The 18707-nt window shown below is 49.4% G+C and overlaps 2 protein-coding genes across 11 annotated transcripts in view; one reads left to right on the forward strand and one right to left on the reverse strand.

Annotated features, from left to right (window-relative positions):
* SPECC1 (sperm antigen with calponin homology and coiled-coil domains 1) overlaps positions 1 to 2865 on the forward strand; it is a 111029-nt gene extending 108164 nt beyond the window's left edge. For 4 of the 5 annotated variants that reach the window (XM_053367626.1, XM_053367625.1, XM_053367629.1 and 1 more), the window contains one exon: positions 364 to 2865. In XM_053367626.1, coding sequence (XP_053223601.1) covers positions 364 to 453 — 90 coding nt within the window. In that variant the 3' untranslated portion in view covers positions 454 to 2865. The remainder of the gene's footprint in view (positions 1 to 363) is intronic. The other variant, XM_053367628.1, reaches the window with a different exon arrangement.
* The window catches only part of ZSWIM7 (zinc finger SWIM-type containing 7), a 78656-nt gene that overhangs the window by 17699 nt on the left and 42250 nt on the right, over positions 1 to 18707 (reverse strand). For 5 of the 6 annotated variants that reach the window (XR_008327848.1, XR_008327846.1, XR_008327845.1 and 2 more), the window contains exon 5: positions 7246 to 7423. The gene's annotated coding sequence lies outside the window, so the exon portion shown is untranslated. Of the gene's footprint in view, positions 1 to 7245; positions 7424 to 7959; positions 8259 to 18707 lie in introns of those variants that run through there. The other variant, XR_008327850.1, reaches the window with a different exon arrangement.

An 18707-nucleotide genomic window follows, 5' to 3' on the forward strand; every position in this document is an offset into this window, starting at 1 on the left:
CCAGGAGATGGTGGACTCCCTTATGTTGGACGTTTCAAAGCAGAGTTGGGATGGCCATCTGTCATGGATTCCTGCATTGCAGGGGGTGGACTAGATGGCTCTCAGGACCCCTTCCATCCCTACAATTCTTTGATTCCATGAATATGTATGTACTCACACATATACATATACAAACTTCTTGTGAAATGATCTGGTATATTTTGGGAGGCAGGGATAGGGAGGAGGAGATTTCACCTGCATTGTGCCTTTTAACTGTCCCTGGGGGTTCAGAATGACCCTCTGGTTCCCCTGCTGCAGCTAAAGTGCTTTACGTTTCCTTGTTTTCCTCCCTCGCAATGACGCTGCCATCTCTTCCCGTCACAGGAGCTCAGCGAGATCATGTACACGGACCGCCCCGACTGGCAGAGCGTTATGCAGTACGTCGCCCAAATCTACAAATATTTCGAGACCTGAGTTCCGGAGCCGGGAGGAGGAGGAGGAGGAGGAGGAGGAAGGCGTCTGAAGAACACCATGCAACGCACTAGATCACTTTAAAAGGAAAACACAAAAGGGACCCTCCCCCTTCAATCCTGCCTGACAGAGGCCCCGGCAGACGTTTCTCGTGGCCCCAGAAAGGACTGGCCACGATCCAGCCCAGGCCTGCAGCCTGAAGCAGAGTGGAGGGGCTCTGCTTGGCTTGGGACTATTTTTTTGGGGGGGGGACGCAGGAAATAACATCTCCCCCATACTTGACCGTGCCAAATAACTCCTTTTCACCCAGGGTGCCCTGCGCTGTGGGACAGAGAACAACTCCCCTCGTCGCCGGACAAATTGGTGGCCTTGTGCACAGCCTCTGGAGGTCCCCAAGGGCATCAGAAGTTGCTGCTTTCCCCCTCTTTAATTTCACAAAACCTGGTTGTGGCTTCCCCTCTTCATGGGTCCCCTGGAAAGGCTTCCTTGCTTCTCTCCCCGGAGGCTCAAGAAAAGAGCAGGGTGGGCTGGCTTCCTGAAACAGGCTGCGCTGTGTGGAACAGCCAGGACCCCTTGAAACATGACAGCATCTTTGGAAAAAACAAAACACCAAACTTAAAATCCCCTTACAAGGCCCCCCCCTCCCCTAATGACAGCTGCCTTGGCCCAGTCTCACGCAGCTGGTAGGGCGGTAGAGAGAGCCAGGCTGATCTTGGCTTTTGCAAATTTCCCCCCATCCCAGGACCAATTTAGGGACTGACGGGATCTGAATAGGCTTCTGTCCATCCAGGACCCGCACTGTCTTGAGTATGGATGCAGGGAGAGGAGGGGGAGCCCTTCTGATCGTTGCTCCACAAGGCTAGAGGAAGCCATTATCAGGCCCAGATCTCCCGCCCACCCAGGATCTGTGTTCTGACTGGATCACTTTGATGCCCGATTTAGCCCGCTGGGGTTTTGTTGCAGAACAAAGACTGTGTGTCTCTCTAACTTGTTGCACGGGGATTTCAGCAGGTGTCTTTTCCGTAATAGTGGGAGAAGCGGTGCCTTCTAAAAATCTCCCCGCCCCCCCCAGTGCCTCCAAGTTGGTGCAGGAGATGCAAGAGTTGTGTTCTGTTGTGCAAACCTGCTTGTGTTGCTGCAGACATCTTATTTGTCTAATCCACGGGGAACATCTGCGGCCTACAGGAAGTTGCTGGACTAAAACTCCCACCATCTCTGACCAGTGGCATCTGCAGGGCCACAGAACCGTCCTCATCAAACCGGAGGCGGGGATCCAAATGCAGAACCAAGACATGTTGGGAAGCCTGATTCCCAGGTTAAAGGCACCAGTTGCTAGCTTGAGTAGTGGAGAGAAAAGGTTGTGGGGAAAATGTGGTTTTTTGTGGGGGGGTGAGAGGGTTAGGTCTGCACATGCTGATTTTTTTTTTCTTGGGGGGTGATGGCCTTTGGTGGGGCCAACAGCTTTTGAAAATCTGGAGTTGCCAAAAAAATATTAATTTCCTGCCACGTCCCACCTGCCCTTTTCACAGCCGTGCCAACAGGAAACTCCCCACAGCTCCAGTCTGTCCCATCCAAGCGGACACAATGTAAAAGCTTTACCTACTGAGATTCCACCTGCTGCGCTTCTGCTAAGAGCGCAGGAGCCCTTCCAGGGGAGAAGAGGGAAGAGTTGGCAAGCCTGTGAGGGGAGGGGAAGTCTCTGAAAATCTGCAAGTTAACGTCATGTTGAAAGTGACTTGCCCTTAGCTCACAAGGCGAGCCTCAGCGTAGCGGATTTATGCGGCATCAAAAGCCTGAAAATTCTTGCAGCGACTGAGGGCTTCTCTGCAAGGACTCAGGTGCCCTTTAAGTGTGAGCTTGAAGCGCTGAGTCAATGACCTGTGTGGGTGAAAGCCAGGGTTAGCAGCGCCAAACGCACCGACCTTCCCCAGCCCGGTTTCACGACACCTGTGTGTCACCGAAGGGCCACCACGAAACCTCCTTGGCTGGCGTCAGGAGCACCTGAAGGCCACCAGGTCACAAACACAAGTGGCGCTTCCTTTGGCTTGGTAGAATTTCCTCCTTGCCGCTTTGGTGTGACTCGCCGGCTCCTTTCTGAGACTCGGGAGGCAAAGCCTGTCACAGGAGTGCCGTGTGTGGGTGACATGACCCGTGGGCACAAACCCCAGGGTCCCCTAGAGGATGCTGCGAAGGAAGTGCTTCCTTGCCACGTCTTCCTTGCTCACATCGCCCACATCTGCTGCTGCTTCTTCCATGCCCTGTGGCTCTGCAAGGGATGTGTTAGACATCCCACCGTAAGGTCGCAGAGGGTTTGGAGGACAGCCTGCACACCCAAATTATCATGTGTTTTCTGTTACTGGATACAAAGTTGAAGGTGCCAAATAATTGTTTGAAGTTGTTTGCTTTGCCAAGGAGGAGGCCTTTCTGCCGCCACCTCCCAGACGTCAGTGAGAGAACGTCAATCTCTTTCCCCGCTCTTGGTCTTGGCTTGAGCTGAGCTTTCCCCACTTTTGGGGGTCTCTCCTTCCCATTTAAAGCCCCTTCTCCCCTTTGACATGCCAATGGCTGTGGAAAGAAGACTTCAGGCAGGCCTGCTGTAAGGTTTCTGCCTGAAGACTTTCAGCTGTCCGGCGCTAGTCCTCATGGTTCCTAGCCGAAACCTGCCAGTCTCCAGACAGCATCCAGTCATTCCAAAATCGTTTGCCTGCTTCTCTGGAGAAAATGTGCCACCCGGTCAAAGGAAGTTGCACACCAACTTTGCATTTTCATCAGGCAAACAGACCTTTAACTTGGGGGAGTCAGGCGCTGGGGGGAGGGAATCTAAATCACTACGGTCCAGGAAAAGCATGGTTCCTTTAGCGAGTTGCGTCCAACGCTGAGGTCTGTAGCCATGAGTAGATGGAACAAGAACCCCACAAGGTAGCCAGTGGGAGGGGGGCCCTCTAGGCAGAATGGTACCCCAACTCCCACCCACCCCTTGCAGCCGGCATCAGTTAAGGCTGAGTAGGATTGCAGCAACTTCTGGAGGTCCCTGTGATTGCAGCCTCTGATGTTACTGCCCCGTGATCTGCAGGGGAAAGGAGATTTCTGTTCTGTCGTCTGCATTTTGCCATTTTCTCTACTTTAAGAGGAGGCCTGTCGTTACGTGTGAGGCAGGTAGGGGCAAAAAAGTCTGAGGTGGTCCTTTCAGGGCAGCTTCATCCCCCTTCCTTTAAACCGGTCCCTCAGACTGTCTTGTAAACATCAGGTGTGTGTGTGTGTGTGTGTGTGTGTGTGTGTGTGTGTGTGTGTGTGTTATATGCCTACAAGGTTAATGTTTCTGGGCCATTGAGTGTCCAGGTGTTGGATTGCATCAGAAATGTAGTTTACCTGGGGGGAGGGTGTTGGGAAAGGGAGGTTTGTTGGCTTCGCTGTGCACCTCAGTTGGCGCAAGAGATGGAGGAAAGGCAGGAAGTGAGTGAGGGTTCGCGTCTGGTCATCCTGAAGGTCCGGTTTGGTTTTGCCTCCAGACAAGCAGGGGGAAGCTGAGGGGGAAGAAGCATCGCTGTCAACTTTTCCCTTTTCTTGCAAGGAATCCAATTTGGGATAAGGGAATTTCCCTTAAAAAAGGGGAAATGTTGACAGCTATGGGAAGAAGGAGGTTCCAGAGCAAAGCGAGGCGTGAATTTGCACCTGTAACAGTTGCAAGGAGAGCGGATGAAATGTCCGTGTCAGAGCGGGAGTTTTGTCTGTATTTGTTTTGTCAGTGATGCCGAGCTGAGGTGTCTGAAGGAAGCCTGGGCAGGTTCTTTGCCAGAGGCGCAACCAGCCTCCTGGTCTCTTGAAGGGAATGTTTTAGGGGCAGGTTCTGAATCTACTTCCCTTGCGCTCTTGAAGGTTGGGAAGATAGACAAGGTTGTGTGTGTGTGTGTGTGTGTGTGTGTATCTCCTCCCCCCAAAGTCCCCATTTTCCTTAGGACTCCACCTCTTTCTCCCTCCCCATCCCAAAATGAGGTGCAGGAGGAGAAATCCAGTGTGACACTGAGCTTAATTTCCCCGGGGTTCTCCGTCACTGAAATGCCGCCAGATTTCAAAGCCTGCTGCTTCTCTTTTCAACCCTCCTCAGTTTAGGGTCCACCTGTGCAGGGTTTTATTCAGGCACTTTCCCCTCCTCCTCCTGCAGGTGAAGCCAGAGAGTGGCCTGTTGGCTTCTTCCTCCACAGAACACAAGGCGGCCGTATCAACCTGCCCCCCCCTTTCCCCAAATGATGCCAAGGGGGGCACCGTCCTTGACATAGGAGCATTGGTTGTCATGTGACTGTAGGCCAGGGATGGGGGGATCCCAGTGTTCCTCCAGATGTTGAACTCTGAAATCCCATCATCCCTGGCAGCTGTGCCGGCTGGTGTCCCAGCAACACCTGCAGGAGACTTTCCTCACTTGAAGGATTCTCCCAGCCCGTCTTCCATGCTTCTCCAGTGAAATGCACCCCATAATATAATGCAGGGAATTGGGCGTGGACATCTGTGGGCTGCGGATGTCACTGGATCCCAGCAGGAGCAACAAGCGAGCAGGATAAGGCCTGGGGGTTCCTGACATCTGGAGAGGTGCTGGAGCCCCCCATCCACCCCATAATTTTGTAAAAACCCACATGACTCCTGAGCAGGTGCCCTACGTGGAATGGCTGGTGTCTGCAGGTGCTAATGATCTTTCCAATATGCCATTAATCGACTCCGACTGGCAATGAACAAACAAAGTCCTTTCCTCTGCTTATTAACCTGTTTTGGGAGAGCTAACAGATTCTGGATCCCTGCCCTGCCCTCTGTTATCTTTAATTTTTTTAGCCTTTACACGTGCCAACTCCCAGATACATTTTGTTTGTTCATCTTTCCTTGTGAGCGTTTCAGTTATTAAAAAAAACAAAAAACGGACCTCTCGGCCTGGACTGGGCGCTCCAAGTCTGAACTGTTCCCGCCGGAGAGCAAAACCATCTTATTTATACACCAAGAGCACACTAGAATGTACAGGCCCTCGGAGACTTCAACGGTTGAGGATGTGCGACTGCCAATGTTTTTATTTAAAGAAGATTAACGTTACTGAACAATTGGGTGCAGGGTCTGCATAATATTTCTAATAAATGCCTTTGGTTTCTGACACTTGGCTTTTGGCGCTGCTCTTGTCTAGGCCGCATCCTGTCGTTCCTGAGTGGTTTAACTGTTGGTCCCTCTTCCCAGGAAACACTGGGAATTGTAGCTCTCTTAACTCTCAGCACCCTTAACATACTACAGTTCCCAGGATTATTTGTGGGGGGAGCTATGACTGTTTAAGGTGGTATGATACTGCTTTCCAATGTAGAGTGCAGACTGGGACAGAGTCTACTCAGAAGTAAGTTCCATTGAGTCAGATGGGACTAGCTCCCAGGTAAATAGGATGGCAGCCTTCTGAATATTCAAAACATATACACATAACCAATGTCGGGGCAATTAAAACAACTCCAATTTAATTAGATTTCTTTTTTAAAAAAGTAATGACTACACCTCTTTGAATAACAGGAGCAGGTAAGAAAAATATTACCTTGCCATTCTTACAACAACCCTACAAGATATAGAGTGAGAGACTTGTCAACAAGCCAGGATAAAACACAAATCAATGAATTGCAAAGCATCAAAAGTATAAATTGTGCAAGCAGCTGCTACCCAACTCTTATGAAATAAATAATTTGACACTTTAATATGAGGAATCAAAACAGTATGTCCAAATGCATAACTCCTCGTCAAACTCCTGTGTCCATTTAAAATCAGTATGTGAACATTCAGTCTTTTCCAACTACAAATCCACAGACATGCCACCGACCACCTGAATTAAGCTCACAAACCACAGGTGGGAGCCTCTGATCTCTTACCAGAAAAGCCAGGTGCGTTTCAGCCACGGAGGTCTCACCTTTTAGCCAACATGCCTAAACCATTACCACTCAGTTTTCTAAATTTCCAAATTGGGGGGAGGGGGGAGATACAGTTGTGCTGACATGTGTTGAATTGATATTACAAGTGGCCAACAACAGAGAGATGTAAAAATAAGTCTGGTACCCCAATAATGTGATTGGACACTACCACAATGTGTGTTCTGTGTGCCTTGTGCAGAAGCATTTGATGTGATGGACCAGGAGCCATGTTCAAGTGCGTGTGCGTGCGCCTCAGTCACCATGCTGCATCAGCATCAGTTCTCCTGGTCACACTACCGTGTGACCAAGGAGAGCCACCTGCGAATTTCATTCTCACATGGCAAGCAGGAAACAGATGTTCTGGGGCAGGGGTGGGCGAGGCAGTGGCACCTACACCATCCGCATGAATGACATCTTGTGCCACCAGATGTGTTGCATGCAGCTGCTGGGCCTGCATGAACAGGTATGGGGGGGTGCATGGCAGGGGGTTGGTGTAGATGACCCTCCCTACCCTACAGCTCTTTCTCAGTCTGTGCTAAATCTTCATATGACAATGTGTCATTGCCTAGAAGTCTGTGGCTGAAAGAGGAAACTGGACCCACTGGGGAGCAGTCAGGACAGCCCCAGGGTGTCATTTGCATAGGTACCAAAATAGCCCACCTTGAAGTCTTGCTCATGAGAGCAAAGCGACTCAAAGCATCATTTGCCTAGTGGGAAGATCTCGGCGCCCACATTCTGTGTTGTGATGAGACCAACCAGATGAAAGAACTCTGCCTTGTGGGGAGTCAGAACAATGGTCCACCTAGCTCAATATTGTCTACACTGACGGGGAGCCGCTCTCCGGTTGGCAAACGGGGAGCCTTATCCCCAGCCTTACCTGGGGAGAAACGTGGTTCCGTTTGTGTTCAGAGGCGGCGACACCTCAATTCGCACTTCCTGAAAGCCATACGTGAACTGGAAATGCAGCCGCCCGTTGAAATTCACGCTTCTCAGAATTTTGCAGTTCTCCAATCAAGCGATGTGTGCAAAAATGCACAGGCCAGGGTAAGGCACGCCTAAAAAATGCAAATATTCATGAAAGAACATTTTTTAAAAATGCATTTGCAAAAAGTGAGCACATTGGGGCAAATTTCATACCGACGTGTGTATATTAGAAATTCACCCTAAAATGCTGGTGAATTTCCATGAGGACTTTTTTTTAAAAAATCGGACAATAGCTACAGAATTCAGCTTGCAGAGCAGCTCGCTTTTGTTTTTGAGAGGCACGGTCCTAGTCCTCATGATTCTGTGAGAGCAGGCTGCTGGACTCGATGGGTCATGGGGCTGATCAGCAGCCTCTTCCGATGCCCCCCTGGTGGCTGGTGCCCTTTGGGGCTGGTGGTGCAGGGACCCCAAACACAGCCACAAACAACGAGAGGCAGAGCCAGCTCATCCTAGTTTCTTCCTCCTGAGGCACAGAGATGGAGGCGGCTGACACCCAGAGCCACTCGCCGGCTTGGTTTTGAGAAAGAAGGCAGGGCAAGTGAGAGTTGGCAAGGGAAGTCTGAGGTCTGTGGGGCAGCGACCCATTTGCCCTAACGGAGAAAGGGATCGACAGGTAGAAAGAAGCAGCTCAACAGTAAAATGAGTCACGAGTTTGGCAACTCAGTTCCAGGTTCGGCTCCAACACCTGAGGCCAGGTATCCTAAATTCATTGGCAGCCGTTGCAAACGCTTACATAACCCAAACTGGTTTGCCTCTTCTGGAGATGACAGAGGCAGCTCATATTTCAACCAATTTCCTTCTCCGGGGGCTGGAAAAACACAAGAGAACAATCATTCTCAAGCTTGAAGGAAAGGATGGAGGTTTGGAGAGTTGGAAGGGACCCTAAGGGTCATGTAGTCCAAACTCCTGCAATACAGGAATAAATTAGGAGAGTAATTTATTTTTTTTATATCCAGCCTTTCTCCTAGTGCAGGACCCAAGGAAACTCCCAGAATAAAACAGGGATCACTCAAAGCACACAAATATTATTTTTTTAAACCCACCAATTAAATAAGTAACCCTATGAAAAACGGTGTTGAAGGGGGCATCAGGCAACTCTCTGGGGAACTCGCAATCTCAAGATAGACTGTGCTGGAATATGGAAGTTCCACTCAGCAAGCATAGTTAAAAGTCGCTGATGGCTCCAACACAGTCAACTTATACTGGCAAAAGCTGACATCTCAGCTTCCATTTCTGGGAGAGAAGTGTGCAGAGCATAGCTGCGCACTGAAGGAGAGCCACTAGTGGCAGCCGTTTGCATCCAGCCAGGCGGAGACGCAGAGCCCTTCTTTTGCAAAGTCATTCTTGTGCACCTTTTTGCTTGCTCTGTTTTGTTCTGACTGTGCGAAGTGCCGGTGTGTCTCAGGCAGGGAAACCACACTGATGGGAACTTTGCTGCTTGCGAAGCCATCTACACCCTCCAAGAGGCTCTGTCTCGACCCGATACACAATCCTCTAACAGCAGCTTTCTCATACCTGGTGCTCTCCAGATGTTTTGGACTTGCAACTCCCATCAGCCCCCGGCAACACCAGGAACTCTGGACCAAAACATCTGGCCAGGACGGATGGGACTTGCCAGTCAAAAACACCAAGAGGGCACCGGGTTGGGGAAGATGGCTCTGATTCAATGATGGGGAGCCTGTGGCCTTCCAGATGTTGTCGGACTCCAACTCCCAGCAGCCAGCATGGCCAGGGATGATGGGAGTTGTAGTGCGCGGCAACATCTGCAGGATTGCCAACATCTCCCACTGCCCCAGTCTGGATTTGAGAAATCTGGCCAGGAACTTCCCACCCGAAACTCTCCAAAATCTACGTTACAGTGGTACCTTGGGTTACGTACGCTTCAGGTTACAGACTCCGCTAACCCAGAAATAGTACCTCGGGTTAAGAACTTTGCTTCAGGATGAGAACAGAAATTGTGCTCCGGCGGCGCGGCAGCAGCAGGAGGCCCCATTAGCTAAAGTGGTGCTTCAGGTTAAGAACAGTTTCAGGTTAAGAACTGACCTCCAGAACGAATTAAGTGCGTAACCAGAGGTACCACTGTAGTTGTTTTTGGTTTTTTTATATTGTAAACCACCCTTTGGTCCTTGGATGGAGAGGAGTATAAAAGTTTAATACAGTGGTACCTCGGGTTACATATGCTTCAGGTTACATACGCTTCAGGTTACAGACTCCACTAACCCAGAAATAGTACCTCGGGTTAAGAACTTTGCTTCAGGATGAGAACAGAAATCGTGCTGCGGTGGCGTGGTGGCAGCAGGAGGCCCCATTAGCTAAAGTGGTACCTCAGGTTAAGACCAGTTTCAGGTTAAGTACGGACCTCCGGAACGAATTAAGTACGTAACCAGAGGTACCACTGTAAATATAAAATGAAACAATAATAATAAATAAAATGATGTGGTTTTTGTTGGGGGAAGGGAGAAGGGCATTAGAAACAAAGTAATTCACAACTTTTTTTCTGCCGGCAAATGAGAAGTAAGGGCGTTTTGAGTAACCATTTCCTTCCTTCTCCATCCAATTTGTTGAAATTCAGGGATTCCCGCCCACCCACCCCTGGTACCAACTGCATGCAGGAACATCCTCTTCGCATGTCTGCTGCCGCTGCAGCTTTAAATACAATAGAATCATAGAACTGCAGAGTTGGAAGGGACCCCTGAGGATCATCTAGTCCAGCCCCCAGGAATGCAGGAATATGCAGCTGTTCCATACAGGGATTGAACCTGCAACCTTTGCATTATGAGCACCACACTCTCACCAACTGAGCTATCCAGACTGACATATTCATGGACACATACCCTCTCCTCTTGCCAACCCCTCTGCCAGCTTCCCACGGTTCACGCTACACACAGCAAAGCGTGGGGATTCAAACCCGGGTCTCCCGAGGTCCTAGTCTGACACGCTAACCACTACACCACTCTGCCTCTCCGCTGGCGCCTATGCAGCTCAGGGCCAAGTTACATGCAAGACCACACCAGCATGGCGTAATAAAAATGAAACAAGGCAGACCTGTTTAGGTAAGTTTTAAATGTTTGATGTTTGATTGTGTTTTTAATATTCTGTTGGGAGCCGCTCAGAATGGCTGGGGAAACCTAGCCAGATGGCCAGGGTATAGACAAATAATAATTAATAATAATAATAATAATAATAATAATAATAATAATAATAATTATTATTATTATTATTATTATTATTATTAAGCCATTTCCGACCTGGGAGGAGAGGGGGTTGCGGGCAGAAATCCCTCCCACATCTCACACGCGGGGGCTGGCCCTTGCCCCCGAGTGGTTAAGGAATCCCCGGGCGTGTCAGCGACCCGGCCCGCCAATCAGCGGGCCGGGGAGGCGTGGCCTAGCCTATTTAAGACTAGGCACGACCGGGGACCGCCCTCTTTGCCCGCTTTCCAGCTGAGCGGTTTTCCCATCCCACCCTCCCTTTAGGTTTAGCTAGCCTTGACCTTGCTATGGACTTCGGTTGGTCGCCGCAAGGGGCCTGGTAGGAATTTTTCCAAGTTGGCGCACTTCAAGCCTTTTGGTTTTTTCGCCTACCTCGTAGCAAACGTCACAACTTATTTTTGGTATTGGCGGTTAGGCATTGGCAGGGGTCAATTGTTATGCAAATGAAGGGGGGAAGGAAGCGCCATCACCTTCCCCAAAAGTAAGGGTAGTCCGGTAGAAGACTCCGAGGGGCGTGGCCTTGTCCGAAACCTAGGGAGGTAAGGGCCCCCGGCACGCCCCAGAGCGGTGACACCCGTGGGATCCTAGTTGGCGTACTTCAACAGGACTCCCACGGTTTGTGGACAACCCTCCCCGGTCCCCATGCCGGGTAGTCGATAGGAGCCAATGCCTAAGGCCAATACCTTCCAATTCTGTAATCAATAAAGTTGTGGCCTTTTATGCCCATTAACCTAAAAATTCTGTGTCCGGTGTCTTCATTTCACATGGGGGAGGGGACTTGCCACGCAATTATTATTATTAACAACCCCTTCCCTTTACACCTCGTTCACCCCTTCCCTATTCCTCCATAGACTGCCCAAAGCCCTCCCCTCCCGACTCCCTTTTACTAAACCACTGTGTAAGGGGCTCACCTGAACTGGCCTTTCCCCACGCTGCGGTGTGTGACGACACCTTACGTTTTAATGTATATTGGAAGATAGAGAGACCAGTCCACAGGCCTGTTTGCCAGCAGTGCCCAGCTGGAAGTCCCCAAGCGAGGCATCAGCTTCCCCTGGCTTTTTGCTTCAACAGCTGGCATTTAGCAGACAGACTGTGCCTGGATATGGAGGCTTCATGGAGCTACCACGGCTAGCAGCAGTTTGATAGGGCCAGCCTGCTTCGCACACTCAGATAAATCCTTAAAAAGAAATAAATCTGGCAGTAGCCCTCGCGGCCTCTTTCCCTTCCCTTCTCTCATTCTTTTTTATCACCACACCAAACGGCAAAGGTCTCTCTGAAGGCTGCTTACAGCACAACACCAAACTGAAATCAGGGCAGCCAATAAAATCTGCAGCGAGCGCAACCTTTTCATGGCACTGCGGGGGAAACGCCAGCGCTAGCACGGAGTCAGGGAGGCAGGAACGAAGGACAACTTTTGCCCAGCTTTAAAAAGACGCCAATTAAGAAGCAAACTGCTTTGGCACCAAATGGTCTCCACCGGCCTTGTGAAGGGGGCAAGGCATCTAGCCCTCCTGATCGGCTATAGCATTTTTAAAAAAATGTCCACTTAATCAGCCTGGACATTTGCCCACTTAATCAACTGGCCTCAAAGCGTCCCACTTTCTTGTAGGTTGATGGACTTTTTGCCTTCTTTTAAATGCCCGCTTAATCAACTCAAACACTTGCCGACTTAATCAATGAGCTACACCCTGAATAGATAACAATCTTCCCTTTGCCACTGTATGGCAAATGAACAGGCTGAATGATGCAGCCTTGTTAAATCATTCCAGAAGCATCTTTCCACAAGGGAGACCCCCAGCCGACAAGATCACCCTCTCATCACTGTGATCTTTGTGCTCCAAGCTGATCTTTCAAACAGTCCCTTCTGGAGAGTCGTGCGTGTGTGAGATCAGGTCATTGCAAAACTCTTCGGGGTGGGTTGAATCACTGACTCACGCACACAAAGAAAGGGAGAGCGAAAGAGGCAAGCTCTCCAAATGAGGCAAATAAATCTCTCTCCGATGACTATGTCGGAGAGGGAATAGTGAGGAAAACGGGATCTCTCCGGTCTGGGGAGCGGCTCTCACCAAGCAAAATCGATGACAGCCACATCCGGTGAAGCTGCAAACCGGCTCCTACAAGATCAAATGCCAAAGATCTCCTCAAGCCCAGGGACTTAAGAGAGCCGGCCCTACCTACTGTTCGCTTGGAGAGCCGGTGTCGGGTTAGGACTTGGGGGGGTCCATGGACTATGCAGAATAAGATAAATTAACAGGAAGGATTCGAAACCTGCAAGATCAGAGATTCTTAGAGGACTGGCGTAAATATATGAATTATTCGAAAAGTAATTGTGATGAACAGATTACGCTAGTAGGATTGCAAGAAGTTTTGTAAGGTGGATTATTTGAAATATGACAAGAAAGACTATGAAAAGAATTATTAGTTAAGGATAATATAGAAATTAAGAAATGCAGAATAAGTGATTAAGAACGGAAAATCATCAGAGGCATTGACGGAAGTCTAAAATATTGTATAAGATGAGAAGATATGTTGTATGACTGTTGGAACTGATGTATTATAAAATCAATAAAAATGTATTTTTTGAAAAAAGGACTGGGGGGGGTCCAAATCCCCACTCAGCCTTTGCGAAGGTCACTGGGGAGTGACTTTGGGCCACGGTCACACCCCCTCACAGGATCGTTGTGGGGGTGGAAATGAGGACGAACAGCGTTCCACCTCAAGCTCCATGGAGAAAAAGGGGGAGATATGGATGCCAAAGTCGTTGGCATCCGCCTGGCTTGAGAGACAATGGAGTCTGCCTTCGGGGGTGAAGTCAGATTGCCGTGCTAGTGGCAGTGAAGTGACCTCCCTGGGGTGCAAGTCTGGGCAGTGGGTCTGGGGGGCCTGTGCTGCCGAGATGACAAGACCCACCCCCTCTCGGCCTCACTGAAAGCAGAGCAAGACGTTTCGCACCCATCCGGTTGCAGGAGTTTTGGGGTGTACAAGACACCACCCAACTGTCTCAGGGACTCCACATTTGTGTTGGGTTTACACCAGGGGTCAGCAACCTTTTTTCAGCTGTGGGCTGGTGCACCGTCCCTCAGACCATGTGGGGAGCCGGACTATATTTTGGAAAAAAAGAAAGAACGAATTCCTATACCCCACAAATAACCCAGAGATACATTTTAAATAAAAGCAAACATTCTGCTCATGTAAAAACACCAGGCAGGCCCCACAAATAAACCAGAGGTGCATTTTAAATAAAAGCATACATTCTACTGATGTAAAAACACCAGACAGGCCCCACAAATAACCCAGAGGTGCATTTTAAATAAAAGCGTACATTCTACTCATGTAAAAACAAGCTGATTCCAGGACCGTCCGCGGGCCGGATTGAGAAGGCGATTGGGCCGCATCCAGCCTTAGGTTGCCTACCCTTGGTTTACATTTTAACCTTTTCTTCTCCTGAAAAAACAGAGATTTAGGATCAGAGTTTTCCTTCTCCTTAGATGGGCTCCCTTCCTAGGTGGAAGAGCCCCATCAGCCCCTCTCTTTTCTCTACGGCACATGAAGAAACAGCCTTCTTGCTCTTGTCCGCTCAATCCATTCGTAAATACAGTGGTACCTCAGATTACAAACACTTCAGGTTACAGACTCCGCTAACCCAGAAATATTACCTCAGGTTAAGAACTTTGCTTCAGGATAAGAACAGAAATCGTGCTCCGGCAGCGGGAGGCCCCATTAGCTAAAGTGGCGCTTCAGGTTAAGAACAGTTTCAGGTTAAGAACGGACCTCCGGAACGAATTACGTTCTTAACCCAAGGTACCACTGTAAACACAAGGCAGATTCTGAATGGGGAGGAGGGGTTTGCAGCAGGAGTCGGATGCAGGAAAGACTTTCTGAGTGGAACGGACTCCCTCCTTCGTTGGAGGTTTCTAAGCAGAGGTGGGGGGGCATTTGCCAGGGATCCTTTCTCTGTGATTCCCTCCCCGTAGGGGGCTGAGCTAGATGACCCCTGGGGTGCCTACAAGCTCTCCAGTCCCATGTTTCTATAACTTGTGCTCACTAAGCTAGATGGCTGCCTCCTTTATGTGCCGCGGAGGACACTGACCTGTCTCCAGTGTGGTAAAAATAACCCCCCTGCATCTGTCCTGTTGACTTCTGTATCTGGGAATGGGAAGACTGGTTTGCCCTCTTCCCTTGTCTGCCTCTCAGTGAAGGGTCTTTCATTGCCCACACTCGTCTGTGCAACATGCGCCATTTTCACACGTAATCCGGGAACGGTGGGCCTCACCCTTGGAGGTAAAAATAAATAAATGTGGCCCTCCATACCTCTCTGCCCGGCCCCCAGGACTCACCCTCAGGCCACACCCCCTGCAGAGCCACGCCCCCACGCCAGCCCTGTTTTGTGGCATCCTTGGTTCTTGTCAGGGCCGGATTTAGGTTTGATGAGGGCCCTGAAGGTAACGGGGCCCTTCATATGTCCAGCTGTCCTTTGTCAACAACAAATTGTCACTGGTTTTTTTTGGGTTGAATATATGCTATACAGTAATTTGTGGATCTAATAGGTATCTAAAGCTATTTGTACATAACAAAATATGTATTTTATCCAAGTAATTGTTGAACTGAAACACAGTTAAGAACCAGTTATATTTTAGGGAGCAGGCTAGGAGGCAGGGGGCATTACTTACATCCTAGGAGCCTACACAACACAAAACGCTGTTGATGTATGTAGGTTTTATTTTATTTGTATTTTACGTTAGATTTTGGAAATGTACCGTATTTTTCGCACTATAGGACGCACCGGTCCATAGGACGCACCTAGATTTTGGGGGGAAATAAAGGGGAAAAAATTTATTCCCCCCCCCCGCCAGGCGCGGGGCTGGGGCGGGGGAAGCCCGAGCTTCCCCCTCCCCCAGAACGGGACCCAGAGCCATGCCGAAGCTGCGCGCAGCTTTGGCATCGCTCTGGGAGCTTGCGGGGCTGGGGGAGGAGGAAGCCCTCCGCCAGCCTCCAAACCATGTCGGGAGACAGCGGGATGGCGCGCTGCGCCTCTCCCGCTGTCCCCCGAGTTTGCGGGGCTGGCGACGGGGAGGAGCAGGCTTCTCCCCGTCGCCAGCCTTCTAGCCAAGTCGGGGGACAGCAGGAAGGGCGCGCTGCGCCTCTCCCGCTGTCTCCCGAGTTTGCAGGGCTGGCGACGGGGAGGAGCAGACTTCTCCCCCCCCCCCCGCCAGCCTAGTAACCAAGTCAGGGGACAGCGGGAAAGGCGCACTGCGCCTCTCCCGCTGTCCCCCGAGTTTGCGGGGCTGGCGACAGGGAGGACCAGGCTTTTCCCCCCCGCCAGCCTTCTAACCAAGTCGGGGGACAGCGGGATGGCGGCGTTCCGCCTCCCCGCTGTCCCCCGAGCTTGTGGGGCTGGCGGTGGGGCTCTCCTGAAGCCTGGAGAGCGAGAGGGGTCGGTCGCACCGACCCCTCTCACTCTCCAGGCTTCAGCGAAAGCCTGCATTCGCCCCATAGGACGCACACACATTTCCCCTTCATTTTTGGAGGGGGAAAAGTGCGTCCTATAGTGCGAAAAATACGGTATATCCAGGTTTTTTCCCCTTTAATTTTTTGGGGGCCCTCAAGAAAGTGGGGCCCTAAGCTATAGCTTGTTTACTTTATACAGTGGTACCTCGGGTTAAGTACTTAATTCGTTCCGGAGGTCCGTTCTTAACCTGAAACTGTTCTTAACCTGAAGCCCCACTTTAGCTAATGGGGCCTCCTGCTGCTGCCGCGCCACCGGAGCATGATTTCTGTTCTCATCCTGAAGCAAAGTTCTTAACCCGAGGTACTATTTCTGGGTTAGCGGAGTCTGTAACCTGAAGCGTATGTAACCTGAAGCAAATGTAACCTGAGGTACCACTGTACATAAATCTGGCACTGGTTCTTGTCCTGCCTCATTTCTTGCCTGGAGGTTGGAGAGAAGGGTTTGCTTGTGTGGCTGCAGAAACAAGCCTCTTGTTGACAGAAGAAAGCCTTTAGCAAACGTGAAATCCCACGGAGAGAGCGCCTGTCTGATGTACAGTTTCAGTTCCAAAGGGCATCTGTCACCACACCAAAGGCCCGATCCTGGCATCCATTGCTCTCCCGTAACTGATATTTGATGATAGACTGCCTCTGGACTGAAAGCTCCACACAGTCCTTGCAGCTAACAGTCGTCGACAGGCTTCTCCTTCCTGCGCAGACTGAATAATAGAAACATAGAACTGTAGGGAAGGGATCCCAAAGGATCATCCAGCTCAACCCCCTGCAATGCAGGAATCCCAGCTAAAGGATCCCTGGCAGATGGCCTTCCAATCTCTGTTTAAAATCCTCCAGGGAAGGAGAGTCCACCATCTTCCAAAGCAGTCCTTTCCATTGTCAAACTGCTCCTACCATCAGGAAGTTATTCTTAAGGTTTAGTCAAATTGAAAAGTTCAGTCAATCAACACTCATACAATTAATCAACCCAAATTTTGTTAAACGGGACACAGCCTTCATTTAAACGCACTGGAAATATCCCGAAAACTGACAGGACACAGAGCAGGGTGGAAAGCTGAGGAGAACCCATTTTTCCTGCCTCTCCCTTTTGATGGTTTGGCTAAGACATCTCTGCTTCATCACGTTATACGTATTGTTTTAATCATTATCAATATTTGCTTATAAAGCAGCAGCCTGATTATTTCTTATCCCCTATCTATTTGTTGCGAAACAGAAGCAATAAAAGAGCAAGTCACTCGGGGAGGTTCTGCTGAGTAAGAATTTTAAGGAATGTCAAGTAAATAAATGAAAGTATCTGAATATATTGGCTCTGAGCCTTTGGCTGCCAGCAAAAGCTTGGCGAGGTATATATGGATATTGGTTTTTCATTGCTGGCTTTTGTTTGTCTGTAAACCACCTTGGCATTTCTCTTTGAAATGAAAAATGATTGAATAATAATAGTAATAATAATAATAATAATAATAATTTTCTGATTGGCAATTTTTAAAATGATGCAAGCATTCAGACCTTACAAGTCCCTTCCTCATGGCACAATAAGAATACTGTCTGCTATCACTTCCCACACACTCCCTCTTAAGATGCTGACTAAATGTCAAATTTGTGATCCAGCCTCAAGCCATGTTTCTCCAGCACAGAGCCAGGTCCCCCACGTTGCTCTGTTTCACTTGGCATCCAGGCTGATGAAGAAGAGCTCTGCAAGACCCAAAACCTTGCTCACTATTTTGCAACAGGGATTTTTGTATTGTTTATGAGAAAGCCTGGGAATGAAGCCCCACTGAATTCAAAAAGACTTACTCCTGAGTACACAGGGTTAGAATAGAAAACCCAAACGCACATTTATAATAATTAAGCAACAACACCACAGATCAGATCATTGCCATCTCTATCTTTTCAGCAAGCTTTTTAAGTAGGGTTTCTTATCCTGTTCCAGATCTGCTTTGGAGTTGAGATTTTGTGTATGTGTTGGACGACTGATCAATAGATAGATATGGAATTTAGGAAGCTTCCTTATACCAAATCAGACCATTGGTATTTCCTGCACTGACTGGCAGCAGCTCTTGAGGGTTTCAAGGCAAGGGAGTCTCTCTCCCAGGCCATCAAGGACTGAACCAGTGATCTTCCACATTCAAAGCAGATGCTGTTACTACTACTACTACTACTACTACTACTACTACTAATTTATTATTTCTACCCCACCTTTCTGGCTGGGTTTCCCCAGCCACTCTGGGCAGCTTCCAACAAAACACTAAAATACAATAACCTATTAAACATTAAAAGCTTCCCTAAAGAGGGCTGCCTTCAGATGTCTTCTAAAAGTTTGGTAGTTATTTTTCTCTTTGACATCTGGTGGGAGGGCGTTCCACAGGGCGGGCACCACTACCGAGAATGATCTACAGCTGTTCTCTTAAAGATAAAATAAGATCCCAGGCCTCATGTTTAAGGGCTGGTTTAGAGAGGAACATAGGAAGCTGCCTTTTAATGAGTCAGATATTGCACCATCTAGCCCAGCCTTTCCTACACTGACTGGCAGCGTTTTTCCAGGGGACATTCCTAGCCCCACTTGGAGATACTAGGCTACTGAGCTAGCGCCCTCTGATGCCTCATTGTGAATCATTTGGAAAGTGATTCATAAAGGACAATG

Source organism: Podarcis raffonei, chromosome 15 (genome assembly GCF_027172205.1).
Source record: "Podarcis raffonei isolate rPodRaf1 chromosome 15, rPodRaf1.pri, whole genome shotgun sequence".
NCBI lineage: Eukaryota > Metazoa > Chordata > Lepidosauria > Squamata > Lacertidae > Podarcis > Podarcis raffonei.